The sequence below is a fragment of the Amphiura filiformis genome, chromosome 3 (genome assembly GCF_039555335.1).
Source record: "Amphiura filiformis chromosome 3, Afil_fr2py, whole genome shotgun sequence".
Classification (NCBI taxonomy): Eukaryota; Metazoa; Echinodermata; class Ophiuroidea; order Amphilepidida; family Amphiuridae; genus Amphiura; species Amphiura filiformis.
In genome coordinates, this window is record NC_092630.1 from 48002137 (window position 1) to 48029047 (window position 26911).

The 26911-nt window shown below is 37.1% G+C and overlaps 1 protein-coding gene across 1 annotated transcript; it reads left to right on the top strand.

The window, feature by feature from the left end:
• Positions 1–1205: 1205 nt before the first annotated feature.
• Positions 1206–24479, top strand: LOC140148641 (sideroflexin-5-like). The gene is made up of 12 exons (XM_072170671.1): positions 1206–1397; positions 10629–10697; positions 11738–11842; positions 13357–13411; positions 13965–14044; positions 15104–15160; positions 15821–15886; positions 16880–16970; positions 18431–18546; positions 20596–20684; positions 22552–22669; positions 24273–24479. The coding sequence occupies exons 1-12, from the start codon at positions 1350–1352 to the stop codon at positions 24348–24350; spliced, it is 972 nt and encodes a 323-aa protein (XP_072026772.1). The 5' UTR covers positions 1206–1349; the 3' UTR covers positions 24351–24479.
• Positions 24480–26911: the final 2432 nt, after the last annotated feature.

Below are 26911 nucleotides of genomic sequence, written 5' to 3' on the forward strand. Positions count from 1 at the left end.
TTCCCTCGCCTTTTTAGGGCGTAATATCATCGGTGCCAAAAATATCTGTGCCAAAATTGCTTGCCCCCCCTTTCGACCTGCCAAAATCGCTTGATCCCCCTTTCGACCTGCCAAAAATGCTTGCCCCCCTTTTTGGCCTGCCAAAAATCTTTGCCCCCCTATAATTCACCCCCGGGTACACATAATTATTGCACCACCCCTAACTGACCCACCAGAAAAAAAAAAAAAATCGGGCGGCGCGCTACGGTCAATGGACTTTCGCGATTCGTCTTTAAGTTGCGCCATGTGTGATAGTGATCATAGTCTGAGCTGAGCTCACTGCTGTTAACTTAGAAAATAGGTCTTACACCAGTGGCGTAGCGAAGGGGCACGTGCCCTGGGCGCCACCCTTATAGGGGGGCGCCGAATTAACCAATTCAGCGTCGATTGTGCGCCCCATTCAGTGATGAAGGTCAAATTTTTGAGTCATTTGAAAGATCAATTTAAGACCGATATTCAACTCAAGTTCATTATGACTACAAATTAATCCGTGATTTGCCCTATTTGTCATGTTTGTGCAAGTTTTCGCAAGCTCCGCTCAAGAAATAGGCCGGGGTGCCATTATGTATCCTTAGCCCTGGGCGCCATAACCCCTAGCTACGCCACTGTTCTACACGTCGGACTATATGCACATCCTTGGTCAGGGGCACCCGATCTACTTTCGCCCCGGCACCCTGGCCCAAAGTTACGCCACTGCCCCCCCGCTCATGATGGCCGTCGGTTCATGAGAGGCCGTCGGTAGACGGAAAGCTACGGAAGGTGTTGGTGAAAAATAATTTGGGTGATCAATGGACTAATATTTTACTTTGCTTATGCACGGTGATGAAAGAAAGAATGGAAATTTGTATATTAAAAAATGTTTAAAAATTGAATTATACCTAAAATTAGTTGTTGTTTTTCGGTTGCTAGCGCCTGATATCCTTTTTTTTGTTTGTTTTTTTGTTTTTGTTTTTTTGTTTTTTGCGCTCTTCACGTTTTCAAACCATTGAAAAAAAAATTGGGGCAACCATTCACAACTTGCCTTCCGTCGGCAAAAAATATTTCCGTCGGTACATTCATTTACAAGTTGTGCCCTCTCGGCCCTACTAGGTCAATCTCTAAATTTAATACGTTTTTAAATGTGGCAGTGGTAACACTTTCCCAGGTCAATTTGGCACAGGTCATAGGTTAATGTTATTGTTGTTTACTTTTCGACCGGGTTCCTGTTTCTGGTTCTACTTTTTTTTTATTTGTCCTTGAATCACCGTGTGACCTTGATTGTTCCGCTGAGTCACTAAATGAAAAGGACCTTGCACTAAAACTAAACTGAAATGGCAAGCTATCCCCCTTTCCAACTCAACAAACCTCGCTTTGATCAGGTAGGTAAGCTTAAAGTTTTAACAATGTCTGACTGACATGATCTGAATTCTGATGAATCAGACCTGATATAGACTTCTCCGTAGTCCACTTGCCAATTGTGCATACTCTGGCTATTACATTTAAGCTTAAAACTCTGATTTAATTAATGTGTGCACAATTGATAGATTTTCACAACTGATCTTTTCAGTCACCTGATCTTTTCAGTCACCTTTTCTTTTCAGGCTCTGTTAGCTTCCCAAGTGGACTACTGGCTTTGGATTGCAGTTAACATTTTTAACATGGGACTCTATGGAGAGTTTTTCTGGCCTAACTAAAATTGGTCATGATGTAATGCATCTTTAAATGAATCTGGCTTGTGATTGGTCGCCCAGATCTCGTTATTGTTTAAATCCTCCCGACACATACTGGTACCATTAACTATACAATGGTACACAACTATCTAGGGAATGCGGCGCTTTTGTGCTGGCGGATGAACGTACGCATCTAGCACGTATTGTACCACCATGCTTAGTCTTGTGGTTAGATTTTATTGATAAACAAGTATGATTGACAGTGTGTTTTAGAGAACGAAGTCCCGGGGTAAACAGGGGGTAAAGTTCTGCTTAAAAGTGAAAGTCAATAGTCGGTTTTTCGGATAATAAACTGGCAGATTCTAAAATTAGAATTGTTCAGTATTGAAGTGTCATTATAATTATGCCATAAATGATATGTTGCATTCAATAATATAAGCCTATACTTTACTTTTTACTATCACAAATATAATTATATAAACTTTTTCATAACCATTTTATAGTATTTTGATGTAATAAATATCAGTATAATTTCGAGTTCAACTGAATGCGTTCATCATGATTAATAACATTTTTATTTATCAAAAATCGACTATGGCAGACCTGATATGAATGATGATGCATGATGTACATGTATACTATGATCAGCTCTTAATAGGCGGGAATTATTTGGTTTTTGTTACTGCACAAGTCAATAAAGTTCCAACTTACGCACGCGTAAATTCACAAAAGCGTGCGTCATTCACGCAAAACGGAAAGCGCAGTTCGTGTAGGTGCTGCGCCTATTACGAGCTGATCAGAGTATAGGTTAGCCCGAGGTACTCACACCTCCGTCACTACGATTTCCACTGGCACTGACTTCTCCGCTTCGAGGTCTGAGATGTCTACCTTAAGTAGACCTTTCCAGGGTACACAAAAAATACTACTTTTTCACATAAATACCACTTCCTACCATTCCTCACGTGAAGATGAGACTTAAACAAAACATACATGTATTTGGTGCATGTTCGTAAATTTTGAGCACATTTGAGGATATACATGTACATGTAAAAGACCAGATTGCGTTATTGTCACAGTGTTTTGAATTCTTGCTATAAATAGATGCCGTCAGTGTGACGGTGTGCACCGGGACATGAGTTCAGGGTGCCGACTTTTTAACATGGTACCGTGTTCATGGCCCTATGGTGAGGAAGGAACAACTAGGGCCATGATGTTTCGGGCTACATGTAGGTATAAAAGATGAATTCTAATTTTTCATCAAACCACATCATATGACAGCGTTCAAGCTTTGACTTAACTTTACGTTTGACTTTGGTGGCCAGAATGGTGAGAACTTAAAGTGAAAGATATCCCACTTAAAGAAACATTTTCTAGGGTGAAATTTTGTGTAGAAACTGAATCTGACATAAAAAATGCATAATTATCAACTTGAAAATTTTCCCCATAGAACTGTACAGGCATATTTCTGCCCGAAGTCCTCAAATTTGAGTGAAAATTGGCGCAAAAAAGAATAGGTCCTTCAAAACTGGGACTCTCAGGGCTAAACAAATATAAACTTGCTCTAGAGGGAGGTCTTGGCTATAGGTCACCACTTGCTCAAGAAGTCTAGCCAAGAATTTGCTCACCGATAGCTTCACATTCTAGGCTAGAGACCGTAGCATTCAAAATGTAGTCGGATTCGCTGAAGCATGACACCGTGTAAAGCAATGGAAGTTCAGAAGTAAACACAGCCGATCACGACCGGCGATTGCATCAAAAATGTTGCTAAAATTACACTTCAGCAAAATTTTAGACTGCCCAAAATAGGCAAATCTTGCTCAAAAGATACAGTTGACTCATCGAAATAACTTTCATCCAAATTTCAACATTAACAGAATAAATAACCTCTGGTGCAAAAAATTGCACCGCTGTCCGACCGAAAAACCATAGCAAAGCACTCTAGCTTCGAATGCGTAACTATCGTGTGCAAATTCGAAGCTAGAGTTCTCGAGCAAGTCACCAACGGTCATCCGGGTAAGTTTTTAACATCCGGATTATATGCCGTTGACAACAAAGAAAACGTAAATGCCGATGTTGTGTTGTTGTTTGGGTTTGGTTTTGGTAGGGGTAACATATTACTACTTTATTTTTTGTCAGTACATTTAACTGAGTCAAATTTTATACCACTATTTAGCTATTGAAATACTGAACAAAAAGACACAAACAGCCCCTCAATAGCTCATACATTGAGTTATGGCTTTTTCAAGCTCAAAATTAGGCGGAAATTGCATTTTTTCCCAAATCAATTGTCACCCTGACCCCCAACTTTCTAACCCTGTTACAAAAATAACTAGACTTAGCTGTGGTCTAAGACCACGAACACAGCCGTGTTGTGACCTCTAATCACCTTTGACCCCAAAATATATGACAACCCCATAGACATTGGCAAATGTCAATGCACGTGTCCATGTGGCATGACTTTGCTATGCTTTTTGTGGCAGAAGGGGCATTTTGAAGGTATATCGTTTTATACGGAAGTGACCCCTTACTGACCTTTGACCTCAAATGTGTGTACACCATATAGACACTGTGTTATAACAATGCATGTGTGCAAGTGGCATCACTGTGCTACGTATTTTATGGAAGAAGAAACATTTTAAAGGTATTTCGTTTTATACCGGAAGTGACCCCTTAATGACCTTTGACCCCAAATAAAATAATACTACATATAAACTGGGTAACCACAATTCATGTGTGAACATACGGTTACTGTCCTATGTTTTTCTTAGCAAATAAAAAATTTTGAAGGTTTTTCGTTTTATACCGGAAGTGACCCCTTAATGACATTTGACCCTAAATCTGTGTACACCCCATAGACACTGGGTAATAACAATGCATGTGTGCAATTTGCGTCACTGTCCTACAGAATCTGTGGAAGAAGATGCATTTTAAAGGTATTTTGTTTTATACGGAAGTGACCCCTTAATAGATTTGACCCCAAATAAAAAAAATACCACATATACATTGGGTGACTACAGATCATGTGTGAACATACCGTTACTGTACTATGTTTTACTTAGCTAATAAAAATTTTGAAGCTTTTTCGTTTTACACGGAAGTGACCCCTTAATGACCTTTGACCCCAAATCTGTGTACACCACATAGACACTGGGTAATTACAATGCATGTGTGCAAGTGGCGTCACTGTCCTCACGTAATTTGTAGGAGAAGATGCATTTTGAGTTGAAATCACGTTTTTGACCCCTGTGACCCTGTGTGACCTTTGACCCCACGAGTTTCATGTGACATGTAGGGGCACGGTCAATGATCATTGTGACTAAGTTAGGTCAAAATCGATGTAAGCATGTGAGTGCTAGAGCAAATGTAATGGTTGACAGAAAGAAGAAAGAAAGAAGAAAGAAGAAGAATAAGACCACGAACACAGCCGTGGTGTGACCCCTTAATGACCTTTGACCCCAAAATATATGAAAACCCCATATGCTAATGTCAATTTATGCGTATGCGTGGCATTACTTTGCCATGTTATTAAGTGGCAGAAGGGCATTTTGAAAGTTTTTCGTGTCACACGGAAGTGATCCCTAATGACCTTTGACCCCAAATCTGTGTACACCCCATAGACACTGGGTAATAACAATGCATGTGTGTAAGTGGCATCACTGTCCTGCGTAATTTGTGGGAAAAGATGCATTTTAAAGGTATTTCGTTTTACACCTGAAATGACCCCTTAATGACCTTTGAACCCAAATAAAAAAATACCATATATACATTGGTTAAACACAATTCATGTGTGAACATACCATCACTCTCCTATGTTTTTCTTAGTTAATAAAATTTGTTGAAGATATTTTGATTTATACGGAAGTGGCCCCTAATGACCTTTGACCCCAAATCTGTGTACACCACATTGACACTGGGTAATAACAATGCATGTGTGCAAGTAGTGTCACTGTCCTACGTAATTTGTGGGAGAAGATGCATTTTAAATGTATTTCGTTTTATACCGGAAGTGACCCCTTAATGACCTTTGACCCCAAATAAAAAAATACCACATATACATTGGGTAACTGCAACTCATATGTGAACATACCGTTACTGTCCTGTGTTTTCATTAGCTAATAACAAATTTTGAAAGTATTTCGTTTTATACCGGAAGTGACCCTTTAATGACCTTTGACCCCAAATCTGTGTACACCATATAGACACTGGGTAATAACAATGCATGTGTGCAAGTGGCGTCACTGTCTTACGTAATTTGTAGGAGAAGATGCATTTTGAGTTGAAATCACGTTTTTGACCCCTGCGTGACCTTTGACCCCACGAGTTTCATGTGACATGTAGGGGCACGGTCAATGATCATTGTGACCAAGTTAGGTCAAAATCGATGCAAGCATATGAGTGCTAGAGCAAATGTAATGGTTGACAGAAAGAAGAAAGAAGAAAGAAGAAAGAAGAAAGAAAGAAGAACCTGTAAGAAAAAAGACACAGCCGTGACTAACGTCACGGCTGTGTAACTAGACTTAGCTGTGGTCTAAGACCACGAACACAGCCGTGTTGTGACCCCTTAATGACCTTTGACCCCAAAATATATGAAAACCTCATAGACTTTGGCTAATGTCAATATATGTGTGCACGTGTCATCACTTTGCCATGTTATTTGTGGCAGAAGGGGCATTTTGAAGGTTTTTTGTCTCAGACCGGAAGTGACCCCTTAATGACCTTTTACCCCCAAATAAAAAAAATACCACGTATATACTGAGTAACATCAATTCATGTGTGAATGTATCGTCTCTGTGCTATATTTTTCTTTGCTGATAAAGTTTTTTGAAGTTATTTCGTTTTATACGGAAGTGACCCCTTAATGACCTTTGACCCCAAATCTGTGTACACCCCATAGACACTGGGTAATAACAATGCATGTGTGTAAGTGACATCACTGTCCTACGTAATTTGTGGGAGAAGATGCATTTTAAAGGTATTTCGTTTTATACCGGAAATGACCCTTAAATGACCTTTGACCCCAAATAAAAAAATACCATATATACATTGGGTAAACATAATTCATGTGTAAACATACCATCACTCTCCTATGTTTTTCTTAGCTAATAAATTTTTTTGAAGATATTTCGATTCAAACCGGAAGTGACCCCTTAATGACCTTTGACCCCAAATCTGTGTACACCCCATAGACACTAGGTAATAACAATGCATGTGTGAAAGTGGCGTCACTGTCCTACATAATCTGTGGAAGAAGATGCATTTTAAAGGTATTTCGTTTTATACCGGAAGTGACCCCTTAATGAGATTTGACCTCAAATAAAAAAAATACCACATATACATTGGGTGACTGAAGATCATATGTGAACATACCGTTACTGTGCTATGTTTTATTTAGCTAATAAAAATTTTTGAAGGTTTTTCGTTTTATACGGAAGTGACCCTTAATGACCTTTGACCCCAAATCTGTGTACACCACATAGACACTGGGTAATAGCAATACATGTGTGCAAGTGGGGTTGCTGTCCGGCGTAAGTTGTGGGAGAAGATGCATTTTTAGTTGAAATCACGTTTTTGACCCCTGTGACCCCTGCGTGACCTTTGACCCCGCAAGTTTCATATGACATGTAGGGGCACGGTCAATGATTATTGTGACCAAGTTAGGTCAAAATCGTGTGAGAGCCAGAGCACATGAATGGTTGACAGAAAGAAAGAAGAAAGAACCTGTAAGAAAAAAGACACAGCCGTGACTAACGTCACGGCTGTGTAACTAGACTTAGCTGTGGTCTAAGACCACGAACACAGCCGTGTTGTGACCCCTTCATCACCTTTGACCCCAAAATATATGAAAACCCGATAGACATTGGCTAATGTCAATGCACGTGTCCACGTGGCATCACTTTGCTATGCTTTTTGTGGCAGAAGGGGTATTTTGAAGGTATATCGTTTTATACCGGAAGTGACCCTTTACTGACCTTTGACCAGAAATGTGTGTACACCATATAGACACTGTGTTATAACAATGCATGCGTGCAAGTCGCGTCACTGTCCTACGTAATTTGTGGAAGAAGAAGCATTTTAAAGGTATTTCGTTTTATTCCGAAGTGACCCCTTAATGACCTTTGACCCCAAATAAAATAATACCACATATAAACTGGGTAACCACAATTCATGTGTGAATATACCGTTACTGTCCTATGTTTTTCTTAGCAAACAAAAAATTTTGAAGGTTTTTCGTTTTATACCGGAAGTGACCCCTTAATGACCTCTGACCCCAAATCTGTGTACACCCCATAGACACTGGGTAATAACAATGCATGTGTGCAAGTGGCGTCTCTGTCCCACATAATCTGTGGAAGAAGATGCATTTTAAAGGTATTTCGTTTTATACCGGAAGTGACCCCTTAATGAGATTTGACCCCAAATACAAAAATACCACATATACATTGGGTGACTGCAGATCATGTGTGAGCATACCGTTACTGTCCCATGTTTTACTTAGCTAATAAAAATTTTTGAAGTTATTTCGTTTTATACGAAGTGACCCCTTAATGACCTTTGACCCCAAATCTGTGTACACCCCATAGACACTGGGTAATAACAATGCATGTGTGCAAGTGGCGTCTCTGTCCCACATAATTTGTGGAAGAAGATGCATTTTAAAGGTATTTCTTTTTATACCGGAAGTGACCCCTTAATGAGCTTTGACCCCAAGTAAAAAAAAATACCACATATACATTGGGTGACTGCAGATCATATGTGAACATACCGTTACTGTGCTATGTTTTACTTAGCTAATAAAATTTTTGAAGGTTTTTCGTTTTATACCGAAGTGACCCTAATGACCTTTGACCCCAAATCTGTGTACACCACATAGACACTGGGTAATAACAATGCATGTGTGCAAGTGGGGTCGCTGACCTACGTAAGTTGTAGGAGAAGATGCATTTTTAGTTGAAATCACGTTTTTGACCCCTGTGACCCCTGCGTGACCTTTGTCCCCACGAGTTTCATGTGACATGTAGGGGCATGGTCAATGATCATTGTGACCAAGTTAGGTCAAAATCGATGTAAGCATGTGAGTGCTAGAGCAAATGTAATGGTTGACAGAAAGAAGAAGAAGAAGAAGAAACTAGACTTAGCTGTGGTCTAAGACCACAAACACAGCCGTGTTTTCACCCCTTAATCACCTTTGACCCCAAAATATATGAAAACCCCATAGACATTGGCTAATGTCAATGCACGTGTCCACGTGGCATCACTTTGCTATGCTTTTTGTGGCAGAAGGGCATTTTGAAGGTATATCGTTTTATACCGAAGTGACCCCTTAATGAACTTTGACCCCAAATCTGTGTACACCCCATAGACACTGGGTAATAACAATGCATGTGTGCAAGTGGCGTCACTGTCCTACAGAATCTTTGGAAGAAGATGCATTTTAAAGGTATTTCATTTTTTACCGGAAGTGACCCCTTAATGAGATTTGACCCCAAATAAAAAAATACCACATATACATTGGGTGACTGCAGATCATGTGTGAACATACCGTTACTGTCCCATGTTTTATTTAGCTAATAAAATTTTTTGAATGTATTTCGTTTTATACCGGAAGTGACCCCTTAATGACCTTTGACCCCAAATCTGTGTACACCCCATAGACACTGGGTAATAACAATGCATGTGTGCAAGCGGCGTCTCTGTCCCACATAAGTTGTGGAAGAAGATGCATTTTAAATGTATTTATTTTCATACGAAGTGACCCCTTAATGAGCTTTGACCCCAAATAAAAAAAAATACCACATATACATTGGGGACTGCAGATCATATATGAACATACCGTTACTGTGCTATGTTTTACTTAGCTAATAAAATTTTTTGAAAGTTTTTCATTTTATACCGGAAGTGACCCCTTAATGACCTTTGACCCCAAATCTGTGTACACCACATAGACACTGGGTAATGACAATGCATGTGTGCAAGTGGCGTCACTGACCTACGTAATTGTGGGAGAAGATGCATTTTTAGTTGAAATCACGTTTTTGACCCCTGTGACCCCTGCGTGACCTTTGACCCCACGAGTTTCATGTGACATGTAGGGCATGGTCAATGGTCATTGTGACCAAGTTAGGTCAAAATCGATGTAAGCATGTGAGCGCTAGAGCAAATGTAAAGGTTGACAGAAAGAAGAAAGAAAGAAGAAAGAAGAACCTGTAAGAAAAAAGACACAGCCGTGACTAACGTCACGGCTGTGTAAGAATCTGTAAGAAAAAAGACACAGCCGTGACTAACGTCACGGCTGTGTAAAGAAATTGATTTATCCCATTTTATAATAATTTGAATATCACAAATGTACCCTTGTCACATAATTAGCATACATATAAAATTCTCCGAGAGTTCTAAGTCGATCCGAGAAAAAAAGTGTTTTTCGTCCCACCCTAATGTGCATGTAATCCGAATAATCAGTCCCAGAACAAATTATTAATTTCTGACATGATCGTGTTCTGGGTCTGAACTGTTTCCATATGAAATCTTGATGGCAAATTGGACAAAAGAAGCACATGGTTCTACTTGACAGCTTTTTAATCCCTATTCATGTTACGTGGATCACGCTATTGTGGACCATCCTTCTGATACTTGTTTGGACAAGCGGAACGGCCCTTTGTCTACCTCTCTGTTTGTAAACAGACGAGGAGGTCGAAATTGTCATCCTCTCCGAATAGGAAAGTCAGCGTAATAGTACTGCACTAATGTGCATGGTGGTGAAATGCGTACGATGCTCAAAGCACACATACTACACTGCATGAGCACCTTGTTAATGTCGCGGAAGTAGATCCTCAAAGATTTACAGCAATTTAACATTCAGCATTAATGATGGAAATTTGTGTATTAACATTCCTGTGATTTATTAATTCTCATAAGCATTGATGTTGTGATTTTATTTGTCAGGGCACATTCCTTGGGCGCTACAAGCATTTTCTTGATATCATTGATCCGAGGACCTTATTCACATCAAAGGTGAGTATGATGTTAATTGAGAAGTCTATCCTAATCCTATATTATCCAGGCCGCCAATCACCCGCATTCACCACAGGATATATTCAACCAATAAATGCTAATCTCTTTAAACTGAGCATTAAAATGTTTGTTGGGCAAACAATTTTGCAAAATGTTTTGTCAACACTTAGCTAACTAATGTTAGAATGTTATGAAGCAAGTTTTCAAAAATGTTTTTAAATGTTATCAAAATGTTTTATACCCATTATATAACCCAACATTTAAACATTTTCTGTTCAAAACATTTCGCCAGCAGGCACTGCGGCCAAATACAATGAATATGTCCGTTCAAAAATATGTACTAAACTAATACTATCAATAACACTATGGACAAAAATAACTCAAGGGAGCACATAGCATATTTTTGCGTTATGCATCTGAACTTTTCAATGTGTGGATTGTGATTCCTGACTTAAAAGCCCGGGGGGTAGTGGTACTCAGTACAAATGACCATACGAGGGGTGCATAAACATGGGTAGCATTTTCAGCCTTCTGGTATATCAATGACCCCCTTTTCAAAGCCTATTTTGGTATATGAATGGGTCCTTTTTCAAAATTTTCTCAATTTTTTTCGGAAAACAGCCCAATTTTTCCTTAATCTAGCCAAAATTTTCCCAAAATTTTGGGAAAATTTGTAAAAACTAAGACAATTTTGGTTAAATTCGGCCGAAAATTTTGACTTTTGGTATATCAATGGGTCCAAATTTCTTGAAAAATTGGTATATTTATGGGTCCACTTCCAAAATCTCAGCAGCACGTCCCTACCAAAACCAAACTTGAGTACCCCCCGGGCTTAAAAGTATGGTCAGCTAGGGCCAATAACTGTTTAGAAATACTTTCAACTGGCTATAGTCAAAAGAAAGGTAGAACCCTACCCATGTGAATATTGTTTAGCATGAAAATTCATCTGTACTAACATTTGAACCAAAAAATGAAGGTAAAAATATTTTACAGACTTTTTCAATTGATCGACTTTTCTATAAAACTAATTTATACTTCAGCAACAACTTGAGGATGCGATTAAATTGTTAGACGACTACAAAAATGGCACTGTACCAGAGGGAACTACTGATGAGGAGCTATGGGTGGAACAGAAAAGAAAACAGGTAAGCTTATACTGGTCATTAGGTCATCTTAATTAATAGTTTGTATCAAAGCCCCATGTGCATTTGTAAAATCACCGCTATTTGAGCATTATTCCATTATTCCTGCTGGATTGGGTAAATTTCATTGTTTTCCTCAGTTTTTTTCTCCAAAATTACCCACAGAAATCTCACTTCTGGTATTGTGACTATTGTCAGACATAAAAATAGCGTAAGTTATATATCTCAATGAAATTCTTCATCTTGATTCTTGAACACAGGGAGACTATGCGTGCATATTCCCCGGCGAATTATGGAAGCAACAAAAATGCATTCCGCACAGGTTTTCAGTTTCGGAAGGGCTTTAATTGACACAAATAAAACTATTAAATATGATCATCACTATCAAATATCTATCATGTCAGAGAGATTTATACTGGGATGCTAATTATATTTGATATTCATGATCATTCTGATTTATAAATCACTCATTTTTATTTTGCCCTCGCTTATTCAGCTCAGGGTATCACATTCTGGTTTCCACAGTGGTAGACCCAGGGAGCAGTGCATCCCTGAGCAACTGCCAAAATCATGCTAAATCAGCCTCTCGGCCCCTCCGCTAATTTCAAATCATGGGTCTGCGGTTGTTCAACAAGCATGTATTGTATGATAAAACAATGATGTGATTATTTTGGAGCTACTGTTCATTACATCCAAAAAGTTTTTTAAATAGTATTTGTATAAATCCAAACTGTACATGGTCTAACAAGATTAGGATTATAATACTCTGGCTGATTAGTTTGTGTAAGATTTTATCTTTCCCAAGAGTTGTTGGCACACATAATATAAAACATGGGCACCCAGCGGGCTTCATACTAGTGACCTTTAGATTGCTATACCAATATTTTGACCAATAAGTCACAAGTACTGAATGAACATATAAGTGCTAGATTACATCTCTGAGTCTCATAAGGTAGAGTCCGAAGTTTTCCGTTTTACGGAAAACGGAAGAAAATCACGGAATCGTAGGTACAACACGGAAAATGACATTTCTGTATGATGTGACAAAAATTGTTAAAAGATAAGAGAAATAAATGTTAAAAACAAACATGAGTTGTGTGTATCAATTTTTATGATAAAAATACTGTTTAATAATACCGAAATAAAGATATTACCAAGGCATGAACCCCCTATATGCCTCCAAACATCGTAATAGTCGGCCTATTATCGTGAGAATATTCCAATCAGAGCATATTGATCGCGATATTGAACACTTTATTGTGACATTAATATCATTGTTTATACATTTTAAGCTTTATTCATGACAAATTTTACAACACGGATTACAACACGGAAAATGGATTTTAGACAACGGTAAACTTCAGACTCTACTCTACTCATACTCATAGGTTGATGTATGCATTGCAGATCAAATTTTGTATACATGCAGTCTGACATTGACAAGTAATGATTATAAGAAGACTTTTGCAGTTGAGTGTATGAAATTTAACGTTTGTTTTATCATCATATTTCTGCAGGCTATAATACATCCAGACACAGGACAGAAAATTGTTATGCCATTTAGGATGTCAGGTAGGTCTTTGGTTCAGTTCTTTTTCTGAAACAAATAGCAATCAATAATAATAAGGGGAATTTTTAGATCCCCTCCAAGGGGTAGGGTTGGTTGGTATGATTATGTTATCTATTTTTATCTAATGGTCATAGCCAAAACATGATTGTATGCCTTTAATTCTAAGCTTCATAAATAGCCCAAATAGGTATGAATTGGGATATTTCTCTACTGTATTTCATTCATGTTTATAAACCAGTTTAGAAGTGTGAAGAAACTGTTTAATAAACTTTTCAAGATGTCAACAATTTTGAAAGAAAAAAAAAATTTCTGGAATTTCCATAATTAAAATTGTGAAGAAACTGTTTAATAAACTTTTCAGGATTTGAAAGACAAAAAAACATTCTGGAATTTCCAATATTAGAATTGATATTCTTTATACCCCTTCCAAATAACAACTTTTTTCAAGATTTTCCAGAATAGGGTTGGTCGGATGAGGACAATTAAACAACTTTTTTTTTTGGTCCTAGATTTGATTGTTCAACACATAAAACCTCCAATTGTTTCTTTTTGCAGGGTATGTACCATTTGGGACCCCTATAGTTGTGGGTTTGCTTCTACCTGGTCAAACCCTGGGTACCACTGTATTTTGGCAGGTAAGATTTAGTCTGTGTTACAGACCGTGTACCTGTATTATCCATAGGGAGAGAAGCTACTGGGATCAGTGGAGAGAAACTACTGGGAACCACACACACGGCTCGCACTCGCCGCTTCACGGCTGGTGGCGGCTTCGCCGCTCACCCCCCCTTGATCGCGTGTCCCCCACTATCGCGAGTCATTCTTTAACAAGGACTAGATAAGATTGGGATATACCAATTGAAATCCATACATCCCCTATGGAAGACATGACCTTAATCTCCCACACAGGTGGTGTGAATTTCAAATGGAGTTATCCATTCAAGTAGCCCCATTTGAAATTCACACTCCCTTATGGATGACTAAGGGCATGTCTTCTATAGGGGGTGTATGGATTTCAACTGGAATAGCACATTTACAACCTCATTCATTTTGTTCAATTTCAACCATTTTCTTGTTTCCTAATTTGCCAAATAAGCTGCCACATTTTCTTTGTGTATGTTGCTTCAAACTTTTTAAATATTATTGATGAAAGTATATTCTAAATTTGGCAAAAATGTTATGTCAATCAGCTAAAAAAAATTACAAACAAAAAAATGAAAAGAGAACATCAATTGGCAATGTGACAGAAACTATAGTTTCACAGAAAACGCAAAGCGTTTTACAAAAAAAAACACAATGTTAAATTGTCGGATTATATAAAGGGTATAAAAACGTTTTTAAATGTTTAAGTATTTTCAAATATTATTAAATAATGTTTGAAAAACATTTGTGAAAACTTGATGCAAAACATTCTAACATAATGTTATTTAAGAGTTGACAAAATATTTGGTTATGATGTTTATTCGTATAAAACATTTTAAAAACGTTTTTATAACCTTTTAATAACCCGACATTTAAACGTTATTAAAATGTTTTGAATAAAACCAAAACTTGTAACTTGTAAACTTGTTCATAACATAAGTCAATTGGCAGCTCCTTATTGCCCTCTACAAAAATATGTTTGGGCTTATGCTATTATGTCTGATATTATGTAATACAAACAATTTATTCAATGTTACATTTTTTCTTGCTTTCAGTGGTTGAATCAGAGTCACAATGCATGTGTCAACTATTCTAATAGAAATGCAACAAAGGTGAGTGACACATGATTTCAAACTATTCTACAGAGATATAACTAGGTATTTTAAATTGTGTATGTGTCTATGACCCTGTTTACACAGAAAGAGAAGTTGACTTCAATCGCAATATCAAATTCAGATTGCAACTAAAGATTAGCATAAATTATTTGTTGATGGGTGTTTACACGGAAGTCAATTTCTAATTGTGTGTGTTCTTTTACACTGCAAAAGTCAAGTTTGATTTACAAAAGTTGCTCTGGGTCATCATTAGAAGTAGACTTCTGAAGTTGAGTTCAAACGACTAAAGTAGACTTCTGAAGTTAAGTTCAAACAACTAAAGTCAAAATGGGGTCGATGTCATAGGGACTCATTTGAGAAAGAATAATAATCGATCTTACATTTGGTTTTATGTCATAGGGACTCATTTGAGAAAGAATAATAATCGATCTTACATTTGGTTTTATAGATTTGTAGTAAATCAAAGGTAAGATTATGGTTTTGTGAAATGAGCCCCATCAATCTAGGATATCCATTCCTTTAAGATTGTGAAGCAGATAAAAGCAGAAAGAATTCCACCTTGCGTTGGCTGGATTTACCTGAGTAGTTAGCATGACACTCTTCAATATTAGGAATTAAGCTAGAATGTATTTTAATACAAATCTGTCTTTGACACAGGAAACTTCCGCCAAGAGATTTCTCATGGGTTATGGAGGAGCTGTATCAAGTGCCTGTTCAATTGCTGTAAGTGATCTAGATTATATTTTGAGAATGATGTTCCATTATTAAATTGGTATAAGGGAACAAACCAACAGATAGATGAAGTCCTATAAATGAAACTAGTTTTGTTGGAAAGGGGAGGGGGTTAAAAATGTTGATTAAATTACATTTCTCCTACACTTTTATAAAACATCAATGTTATTTTGACACACTTTCAGTTTCTTTACAGACAGGGAGGAAGAGGATCAGCTATGAAACAAAACTAGTACTAGTTACCTTTTAGGTCTTCATTAGTCTTTTGGTTTGTTCCCCAATTTAAGTGGTGGTGTATATATATTGCCCCAAGATGGATATTATCAGCTTTGAATTAGGGGTTCATTCATATATTTTCATGACTAAACGATTGTTTATGCCTGAGTATGTTCTTACATACGCAACATTCTGCTTGCTGTTATTTTCCTCCAAAACTAAAAATACCATCATTTTAAACTAAAAACTACCAGTTCCTTATCATTTTTTAACAGTTTTCCCATCGCTAATCGTAAGAAAATGTTTACTTGCTCAGTCCATCGTGCTTGGATGCGCGCGAACATTGCGTACATCACTCGCGCTTTGCGTAAATAGCTCGCGAACATAGGCGCGTAATATCCTACTCGCGAGCGTCCATCAGTTCTTGCGCGGCTTGTTTATGACCGGAACGCCGGGCGTAAACATTGTTTATGCCCGCCTATCGACCAATCACACATGCTGTTATATAGCGCGTATGTATGAAATTATGTTCATACCCTTCAAACCCATATAGGGCACATGCATGAAACTTTGTCACCAAAGTTGGCAAGGGGACTCATTATACTGACTTTAACATCGATCCATGGTATTTCCTGTTGTTGGTTTGCGGTCGGAATACATTAAAACTTAGACAATTGAGTAGGGCCCATAGATTTCAAAGCCAAGTGCCCAAATGGCCTTTGATTTGGACTGTTTCAATAAATCTCTGTTATACCTTTCGTATTTTAGGTTGGCCTTAATCTCTTAATTCGTAGAGCCAGTGGTTTCAGTCCTGCCACACGTATGCTGATTCAACGTTTTGTGCCTTTCCCAGCTGTAGGTAAGATACTAATGTTATGCTTAAAACCAATTATGTCTGTACCCAGAGAAGATTTACAGGCGGTCCCATAATACAAGTGAAACATCCGGGTACTTGAGAACTAGTCCATAGAAATTTCAATTGAATGAATACAAGCGTGATGATTCTCCGCGTACACTGTGTGAATGAACACCCGTGTGTGAAACGCGGAAGTGAATCCAACCATGCGAACTCGCAATTATGATTGGTTAGTGTTTTCATATTGCTATTATTGTATCCATGGTCATGCATTCGCGTTGTACTTTGAAATACGCAACAAACTATCGCGGTCGGATCGCGTAAGCTGTTGGCAGATGTGTTCATTCAATTGGAATTTTTCTTGTACTTTTCTACCTTTATTTCTCATTCAAAAGTGGGTGGATAGTAACAAAATAAGCTCATTTGAACAGGGTACCGATGTAATGTTCAGAGATCATCTCAAAACGCTTATCGACCCAAGTTTTGGACATATTTTGAGTATTTGAAATTTCGACTTTGGAACGGGAATGAAGAGTAAAGAATGGTGTGATTACTAGACTGGTTCTCAAGTACCCGAATGTTTCAGTAGTACCATGGGATTGCTTATAAATCTTCTCTGGTCTGTACCTCCCCAGAAAGGCAACTTTTATAAGTGGAAGATAAAAACTTTTATGAAAGACATCAACAACAAAAAAACAAGTGCCTAAGTACCAATCGTGTTTAAGGGGTTCTGAAGCTAACCCCATATCAGACCAAAAACATAGAATGGATACTCTATCTGAGACCACCTCTGTTAAAAAGATACCCCATGAGTGACCTTGCTGTGTTCCTTGGTTACCTTATTTGAGACCATGAATAATATAATTTGCATGGCTATCATTATGGCAAAATTGGGCTATTTATTTGGGAAAAAATGAGAAAATTTTGGAACAAAATTTTTATGAATTTGATACCACATATTATGCAAGTCTCAATACCATCACATTTTTTGGAACAAGCTTGGTTCCTCAACCCGAAGAGGGGGGGAAGTACTCTGTTGCACTTTGGGTAAATAAAAATGCCACCCTCCAGACCCCCTTTTTCAAACTCTTTTTCTATTCCAGAGAAAGCTCTTTTTACATTTACTGATTAAAGCCTCATTATAGGTTCAAAGACCCCATTTTAGGTCCTCAACACTGACAGGAGCCTGCATTCTTAAAATCTGGGTGCCGGGTGGCACTTACCTACCAACAAATTATTTGTGTACCCTTATTATTATTTGGATACCCGGATACCCTTCAAGCATACCAAGTTGCCCCCCTGGTGTATATCGTAACAAATGCCAGTGGTTGGTAAATTTGCTGTTGGGCAGGTAACATTCCATTATAGTACCTGTCCATCTGGCAGGTAACGGGGCATTCACAGATTTCTCTTCACATTTAACACATTTAATAAGGTTTTATTTGTTTGTTTTTTGTCTGTAGCTATGGCAAATGTATGTAATGTAACATTAATGAGATTCAGTGAGTTATGGGAAGGAATTGAAGTAATGGATCGTGATGGTAAAACAGTTGGGACATCACTTATTGCTGCTAAAATGGTGAGTAAATAATTCATATAACCTCATAGCAATCAGAGGATTGAGAGTTCCTGCCATGGTGTTGTGCACTTGGACAATGTACTTTACCTGGCATGCCTCTCTCTACCCTGGGGTGAAATGGGGAGCTGTTATGAATATTGCCCATTCCCAGGGGCGTTTATTCTTCCGTTAATCGCCCCCAAAGGGGAGGGAATAATTTTACCCCTTTGGGGAAGAATTTTGCATTTTGAAAAAGAAAAAAAAATACAGGGGAAAACAGAAGAAAGTCAACAGGATTCAAGGAAGATTAAAAATAAAATTAACTAATTTGGGGGGAAATGTATAACTGGAATATGTATTATTATGTTTTATGGCTATTTTTGGAATGAAATAGATGGTCACTTGCTGGCAGTGACTGCTGTACAAGGTAGGTGAATTCATCAAGAGTCATTTAGGGAAGAATTATAATGGGTACATAACAGCATACATGTAGTGGTCCCTTGGCTTTTACCCATTCCCATCCCAAAAATAATTATTTGAGGGAAACCATGGACTTTATCATAAAACAGGAAAAGTTGGGTCAGTAATTCTTCCCTGCCTGGGCAATAGTGACTAGTGGTCATACTATAGGGGCCTAGGTAATAATGCTCAGTTTGCACACTAAAATTAAGGGAGCGCTGCTTTGCATATTTCATACAAAATCCATTTTCTTTTTAGTTTGGACATCTGCCTATCTAGGGAAGCATTTGGGATTCTAAGGAAGAACCATCAATTAGTTAACAGCTCTCTTGTCCAAGTTTATCTTCCCTTTTAAACCTCAGCTTCAGATCCAAATCCTTGATTATTCTTCCCTAGATGCAATAGTTATGTGGCATTCTCAGAACTCTGCAACAGAAGAATTTTTATTCTAAGGCTTTATAAATAAGGGGCATGCGAGTCACCACATATATATATATAAAAGAGCTGAAAACGCAAAAACCAGATAGCAAAAAGCTCAAAACACCTAGCAAAAAGCTGCAATTTGGGAAGATCCTATACTTTTATACAGAGCAAGTGTACTGGTACAAAAAAAGCTGAAAATCAAAACAAAAAAAGCTGAACTCTCACACCCCTGTAAATAATAAATCACAGCTAGCTCTGAAAATAATAAAGAGCATGGAGGTGTTTACCAGCCTGTCTTCCCTTTGAACCATTAGTCCTTTAGATGCAATGGTTCAGTGTCCAGACTGTACCATCTAGGAAAGAATTTGATGGTTTTAGGGAAGACAGAATAGAACAACTCACAACACACCTATGTTCAGTCAGGGAAGGGAGGGAACAAGAAAATAAGGAAAAAGTACATGTAGATAGCACCCGGAGAAGGCACTCAAATATGAAAGTGACATACCTGTGCCCACCAGCGTATGAGACTAGGGGTCTATTGCTGTGGACATTTTCAGAAAAAAGGGGGTCATTCGGTGTTGGCAATGTCAAAAATGGAGTGATTTTGTATGGGAACGCCTTTAAATTTCACATAATTGACAATCAAAAATAGCTTTTTACCCAATTTTACTGTACAACATAGACATTTATTTTGCTCAAAATGTGTGTGAAGCGCGCCAAAATTTCAATTTTGAGGACTAATTGTTCAAGAAAGGGGGTCATTCAGTGTAGGCTACTGAAAAAACAGGGTCATTGGGTGTAGGATTTGCCAAAAATAATGAGGTCTTTTCATGGGCTCATGACGTATGTCAATATATGAAAGTGTCCACCTCCCGAGATAGCAACCAACCTTAAATGTTCCCTTTTTGGTTCATTTTGGGGGGATTTCAGTTGGGGAAGAATCTGGGGACAGATGTGACACAGCACGGTAGGGTGAGGGAATAATTTCAATTGTCTGGAAGAATAGACACCCCTGCCATTGAGGGCCGGGCATTGTATGGCTGCTGACATATTCTAATGTTTACCTACTATTCAAATAAATGTGAAACTGATATTCAAAGTATTTAAGTGGTTTGCACAACTACCTGCAAATTTGTTTTACATGAATAGTTATTTTAAATTTTGCATGGATTTCTTTTTACTTTGTAGGCCTTAAGAGAGACAGCCCTGACAAGGATAGTACTTCCAGCACCTATATTACTAATTCCTCCTATTGTAATGGCAACTATAGAAAACAAGTAAGTTAAATTGATATTTTTGCTTTTACTAATTGTCAACTATTAGCAGGTCATAGTCAAAAGTAGTGATTTATTGTAATAATCAAGACTAGAACTAGAGACTACATACCAATCCACTATTGGAAGGAGTATCTATGATGTAGCCTATATGCTAACTAATGATTCCCTTCCATATAGGAGGTCGCTTGTACCAAACTTCTACCAGGAAAATAATCAATTAGTCACCGCTTATTTGAAACTTATATAATATGTAGCCTATATATGATGGAATGATTGGGGAATTAGTGAGCTAATTGATAGTTACACTTATAGCGTGTTTCTATTGAGGCCATTATCCGGATAAAAACCGGCTAAGAGATTAAATGTGCCCAATAGAAACTGACCTTCTCCGCTATTCTCCGGATAATAGCGGTGAGAGTTTTCCGGGAAATTTATCCTACTTTTGGTAGGATAATGGCGGAGAAATTATCCGGATAACGCCAATGTAAACTGACATCGTTCTGACAGACTGCGTTTACAGGAGAGAAACCAGAAATTGACACGGTCACGTGATCGCAACGTGTGTTCTGTTTTGTTTACCATTTCATCAGCTCTGTGTGTTTGGAGCTGAGCTGATGAATACGACGTACAACTTTCGTTCAGAGTAAAAGAATATTTTAAACATTGTTAAAAGAGGCATAAATTAAGGTATAGATTATTAATAAATCAGAAATCATGGCTGAAAATCTGTTTTCGTGTCGACAACTGAAGGAATAGGCCTAAAGGGCCAGAGAAGGTTTCAGCATGTTCAGTGATTGCAGCGCGGTGTAGAGTGTGTGTAGGCCGAAACGTGTTTTGTAATTTGTAGGCTAGGCTATTTTTTTTGTGTGTAGCATGGACGGATTTATCTTCCAAGATTCATTTGAAGATAGAATTAATATGTTAAAATTCCCATTACAAGTGAACAAATTACGATCGCCATCGTCAACCAACAACAAGACTTGCAATGACCTGAGATTTGACCTTTCTCCGGCAAAGTCACGAAGTGTGACGATCGGGCCACGGCTGCTTGCATTTTCCGGATAACAGTCCCCAATAGAAATTGACCGTTACCCATCATTCTCCGCTATTACCCGGTTAACAATTTCACTGGAAAAATTCCGGATGCTCAATAGAAACACGCTATTACTGAAATACATTTCAAAGTGGACCACCAAGAGATTGGAACCTGGATCCTTTGTAGAATCATCCTTGATGCTCTACAAACAGGGTTGTCAAAATATTTAGTCCATTTCATGGGCTCAACCATTGAAATGCCACACAAATACCAAAATTCAACAGTTTTAATTATTCCAGATCCAAATTACATTTACATAGTGGCAAAAATGTGTAAGATTTTGGATTTCCGAACAAAATTTACTAATTTAAGACCAATTCAACAATTTTGAATTGGAATTTCACATTAAACTTAGTAAATATTTCTAGCTGTATTGAACATAGGGTGCAACTGGGGTCCATTTCACTAAACTTTTAACCCTTCATAACCATTCGTAAAGTTACGTATACCCAATACTAGACGTAACTTTACGAAGAGTCCCTGTAGTAAATCCCTATTACTTACAAAGAGTACCGTTCGTAAGTATGTTTAGTGAAATGGAACTTACGACTCGTTGTAAGTTACAAATGTTTTTGAGACTTACAAAGCTTCGTAAAGTTTAGTGAAATGGACCCCTGGAATGGAGGTGGTGGTGAAATCTTCCACAGGGGGTGTGTGGATATTAAATGAAGAGCTGATTATCACTTACACTTATTATATCATTGTTAACAGGACCACCTTACTGAAGTGTTTTCCTCGATTTAATCTTTGTAATTATATCATTGTTTACAGAACCACCTTACTGAAGCGTTTCCCTCGATTTAATCTTCCTCTACAAGCCATAGTGTGTACAGCTGCCTTTGCCTTTGCCTTGCCATTAGCTATTAGTTTATTCCCTCAGATGTCAGAGGTAAGCATTAACACCCAAAATGTTGGAAAAGGTTGTCAGAAAACATTTCAATGTTGGGGTATATAAAGGGTATAAAAGTAACATTTTCATAAGATTCTAAAACATTTTTTGAAAACTTATTGCAAAATATGTTATTTAATTAAGTATTGACAAAATATATGGCAAACATGTTTGCAAAATTTATTTTGTAATAATATTTTGACAACATTTTAAATATGTTGTTGTATTGTTTTTTCATACAAAATGGTTTAAAACTTTCTGATCTTTATAAAGCCAACATTTAATGTTCTTAAAATGATTTTACCAAAACCAAAACTATAGATGAGTTGACTTGTGACGTCATTGCCTGGCAGTATGCGCGCATCATCACAATTTCCATTGTTTTGTGCATGGCAGTGTGTATGCGTATTATACTTTGTTCAGGGCCTGTGTTTAAAACATTCTTAGTCAGTGGCTATGATTTAACTTGTTAGCACTGAATTTCATTGGTTTCTGCATGCATGCTGTCTATCACACGGTAGACAGCAGTAATTGCATCGTATGGGAAGACGCTTGTCGAAGCGTGAGTATGTAGCGCCATCTATAATAATTCTAAAATGGTAAACAAGTTTCGTTCATTTCAGAAAAAGGGGAGTTTTAGTCATGACGGTAACTTAATTTTTGCTAAATAAAACAGTATTTCATTGTTAAAATAATATTTAACTGACTAAAAATAAGAATACATGATTGGAATTTTTGATTTTACTATCCTCTACCGTGTGATAGACTACAGGCAGGTCCAATATTTAATCATAGTCGTGCGCCAGCATCCACTACTCAAAATATTGGACCTGCCTGTCGTCTATCACACAGTAGAGGATAGTAAAATCAAAATTCTTATCGTTTATTCCTCTAAGTAGTGGTTGTATGCGGTTCACTCAAGCATAGCGATATACCAGTTCCTTTCCTTTGTTGATAAACATTGAGGTCAACTCATCTATAACCTGTTAAAAACATTTTTATAATGTTTTTCTTTTGCTAGACAGTGATATTATGGTAATAACATAGTGATTTAGATGATTAATTGTACCAGTAAATTCCATAAAAATTAAGGTAACATCAAATTGAGAGATACCTGCTACATGTTGTCAAAACATCTGCATGTAAGTGGGATTGTTGAAATTTAATGACTTACTATCATGGCCGGATTTACCATTTTGGGGGCCCCCAAACTTGCCCTGCGCATCCAAAAAACACCCATGTTTTGGACCAAAATATGGTAAAATTGCAAAATTTTTGCCCGCCTCGCGCGCACTATCCCTTTATAATAGCAATTTTAGGTTCATTTTTGGTTAAAATAGTCTTAAATTGATTTTTTTCGCGCGCATATTAATTGTAAAAATCTAAACAATATAAGGTCGATAGTATACGTAAACCACAACTTGGCACTTGAGTGCACTATCGGCACATGCCTTCCTCACGGTGACTTTGGGGGCCTCCAAATTATGGTCTGGCCCAGGGCCCCCAAAAAGGTAAATCCGGCCCTGCTTACTATATATTGAAATTGTACATAGAGTTTTTGGGTTAAAGTTTGATGATTATTTTCATATATGTTCCTTTACAGGTTCCTGTATCAAAATTAGAACCAGAAATTCAACAAGCCACTACTTCAGATACAGTTATCTACAACAAGGGTTTGTAATCCTACATGATGGTGCTAAATGAAGGGGAATGGACAGAAAGAATGGAGAGACTAGTACATTTGGAGCTCATTGCTTCACCAAGACAGCTCACCATGAAACAAATGTAAACCAGTGGCGGTGCCATGAGTGGGGGGAATTCTCCCAGTCAGATCTCCTGTCCCCTTCTTTTCCCCCAGTAAAAAACCCAAAATTATGAAAATTTCCACTTTTTACTGCAATTTTTGGCAAAATTTGTTGATTTTGCTCCCCCCCTGAAATTCACATTTCCCCCAATACCGCCCCCAAAAAAAAATTTCTGGTGCCGCCACTGATGTAAACTACACAAAGTTTTTTGCAGTGTGTAATGCTTTGCTTTGTCTATTTTTGCTTTTAAATTTGCAATTTTGAGCTTCCTAGAGTTACTATTATAATGACTCAGTAGACATATATACACAAAGGAATTATGTTTATGTAGATTTGCATGGTACACTTTGTAGTTGCTTGGAGTGCAATCAGTGCCAAAAATAAATGCACCATATTTTTTACTTTCATAGCGATAATGTATTTGACCATAGACCCTGTTCTTCATGGTCTATGATTTGACAAGGAATTTTGAAACTTTTATAAGATGCAATTTCTGTAAGAATCATGATATGTAAGTACCGGTAATAAGGAAGGTTAACATTGACATTGTCCTCATTTAATAAACAGTTGAAACTACTTTGGACTTGAACACCCTTTTAAGAGTATTTTTACTTTAATCCCTAAATGATGGAAGTAGATTTCCAGTCATTCTTATATCTAATAATCAAACAGGCCATTAAGTATTTGGCTAGAGAAAAGACAGTTTTGGTGACAAGGGGAAAGTGCAACTTTAGTAAGCAGTCAGTTTGAGACATTCCATTGAATTTAATAACTTGATGCATTTATTTATAAATAGAGATCTGATACAAGAAATCAGATTGCCAATAGCATTGGACCTCTTCACATATAGCAAAAATCCAGGTTGATTAAGTTTCCACTTGTGTGTTTACGATGGTTTGTTAAATGGCACATGTACAGATTTCTTGTATACAAAAGTTTACCTTTAAGTAATTAAAATTACTGATTATTATGGATTAGCATTTGTGAAATTAGCATTTGTGAAATTGGTATATGGATTACCAATACATATGAACTTTGTGAAGTAGTTCTTTCTGTATGTTTATCTGTCATAGCGCCCTCTGCTGGCATACAGCTGTACATGGGTCATGCATGGTAATGGTTTCTGAATTTTTACTACCATGCTCCTGTAGATGCTTTGCTGCCAGCAATAAAGAATTGGGAATGTCATAAGATATTTTATTTTAACCTTTTTCAGCAGCATATTCATTACAGGGGTAAACTAAATATTAAAAAGTGGAAAAAGTGAGAGTCCATTGTGACCAATCACGGCATTTCCCTTTGAATCAGGTTTTGATAATTTGCTACAAGTACACATGTATAGGCTAACAATATGGTATGTAAGGCCAAAAAAATGGTATATTTCTGAAACATTTTGCAAAAAAGCTGGTTGCTATGCGCTTTTTTTTTCAGAAAAAAAAGTTAAGTGCTATGCGGGATTTTATGTTTATGTGTGTGTTTTAGCCCACTTTTTCTTTTTTTTTTTTTGCCACTACACAACCACTTTTGTTTAATAACTTAGTAAAAAAAGCCTGTAAAAAGACTGGCACATATGGCTACATGATATAATGGCTTTCACATACTTATGCGAACGGATTTGAAAGACGAACCTTCTTTTTTATTTGGCCCTAATGTATTTCTTGATTGAGTCACAGATGATATTCTTGTGGGATCTAGCTACAATATTAACACATAATATTAGTGAGAGTAAAATATAATTATGGAAGCAAAATGGTGCATTTTGTATGTACAAAATAAGATTTGTACATGATTTAAAAACATGGTAATGAAACATTTCTATTTAAATTGTAAATACAACTTCATTATTTTATATGGAAAATCCGGCAGTATACATTACAATAAAATAAATTCCTATTTAATATATATTTTTATACGGCTTGCATTAAATTTTATATGATGTATTAGTGGTAGTTAATCGCTATAATTTTATGACATACGTAATATTATTGGAATGATAGTAATTATTATAATAATTGTGTGTAATTAGATGTGAATCCTCAATGTAAGGATGATATGAATAATATCATGACATGCGTAATATTATTGGAATGATAGTAATTATTATAATAATTGTACGTAATTATGTCTGAATCCTCAATGCAAGGATGATATGAATGGAATTGTTTAACGAAATCAAATTATATGTTTTTTTGAACATACCGTAAAAATTTGGTATTTAGATTAAAATGTAGATATGTGCCAATAACGAGTTGCTCAGACAAAAACAGGTTTTTAAGGAAATTCTTTTAATTTACAAATATCTGTGTTGTCTGAACAATTCATTAGGGCTTGGGTTGCTGATAAATTCCAGCATGGAATGTGATGGAAGTCCTAAGGTTTTTTCTTCAACATTGTATGTACTTTATGGACAATATCCAACAAATAAAAGTGCCATTTT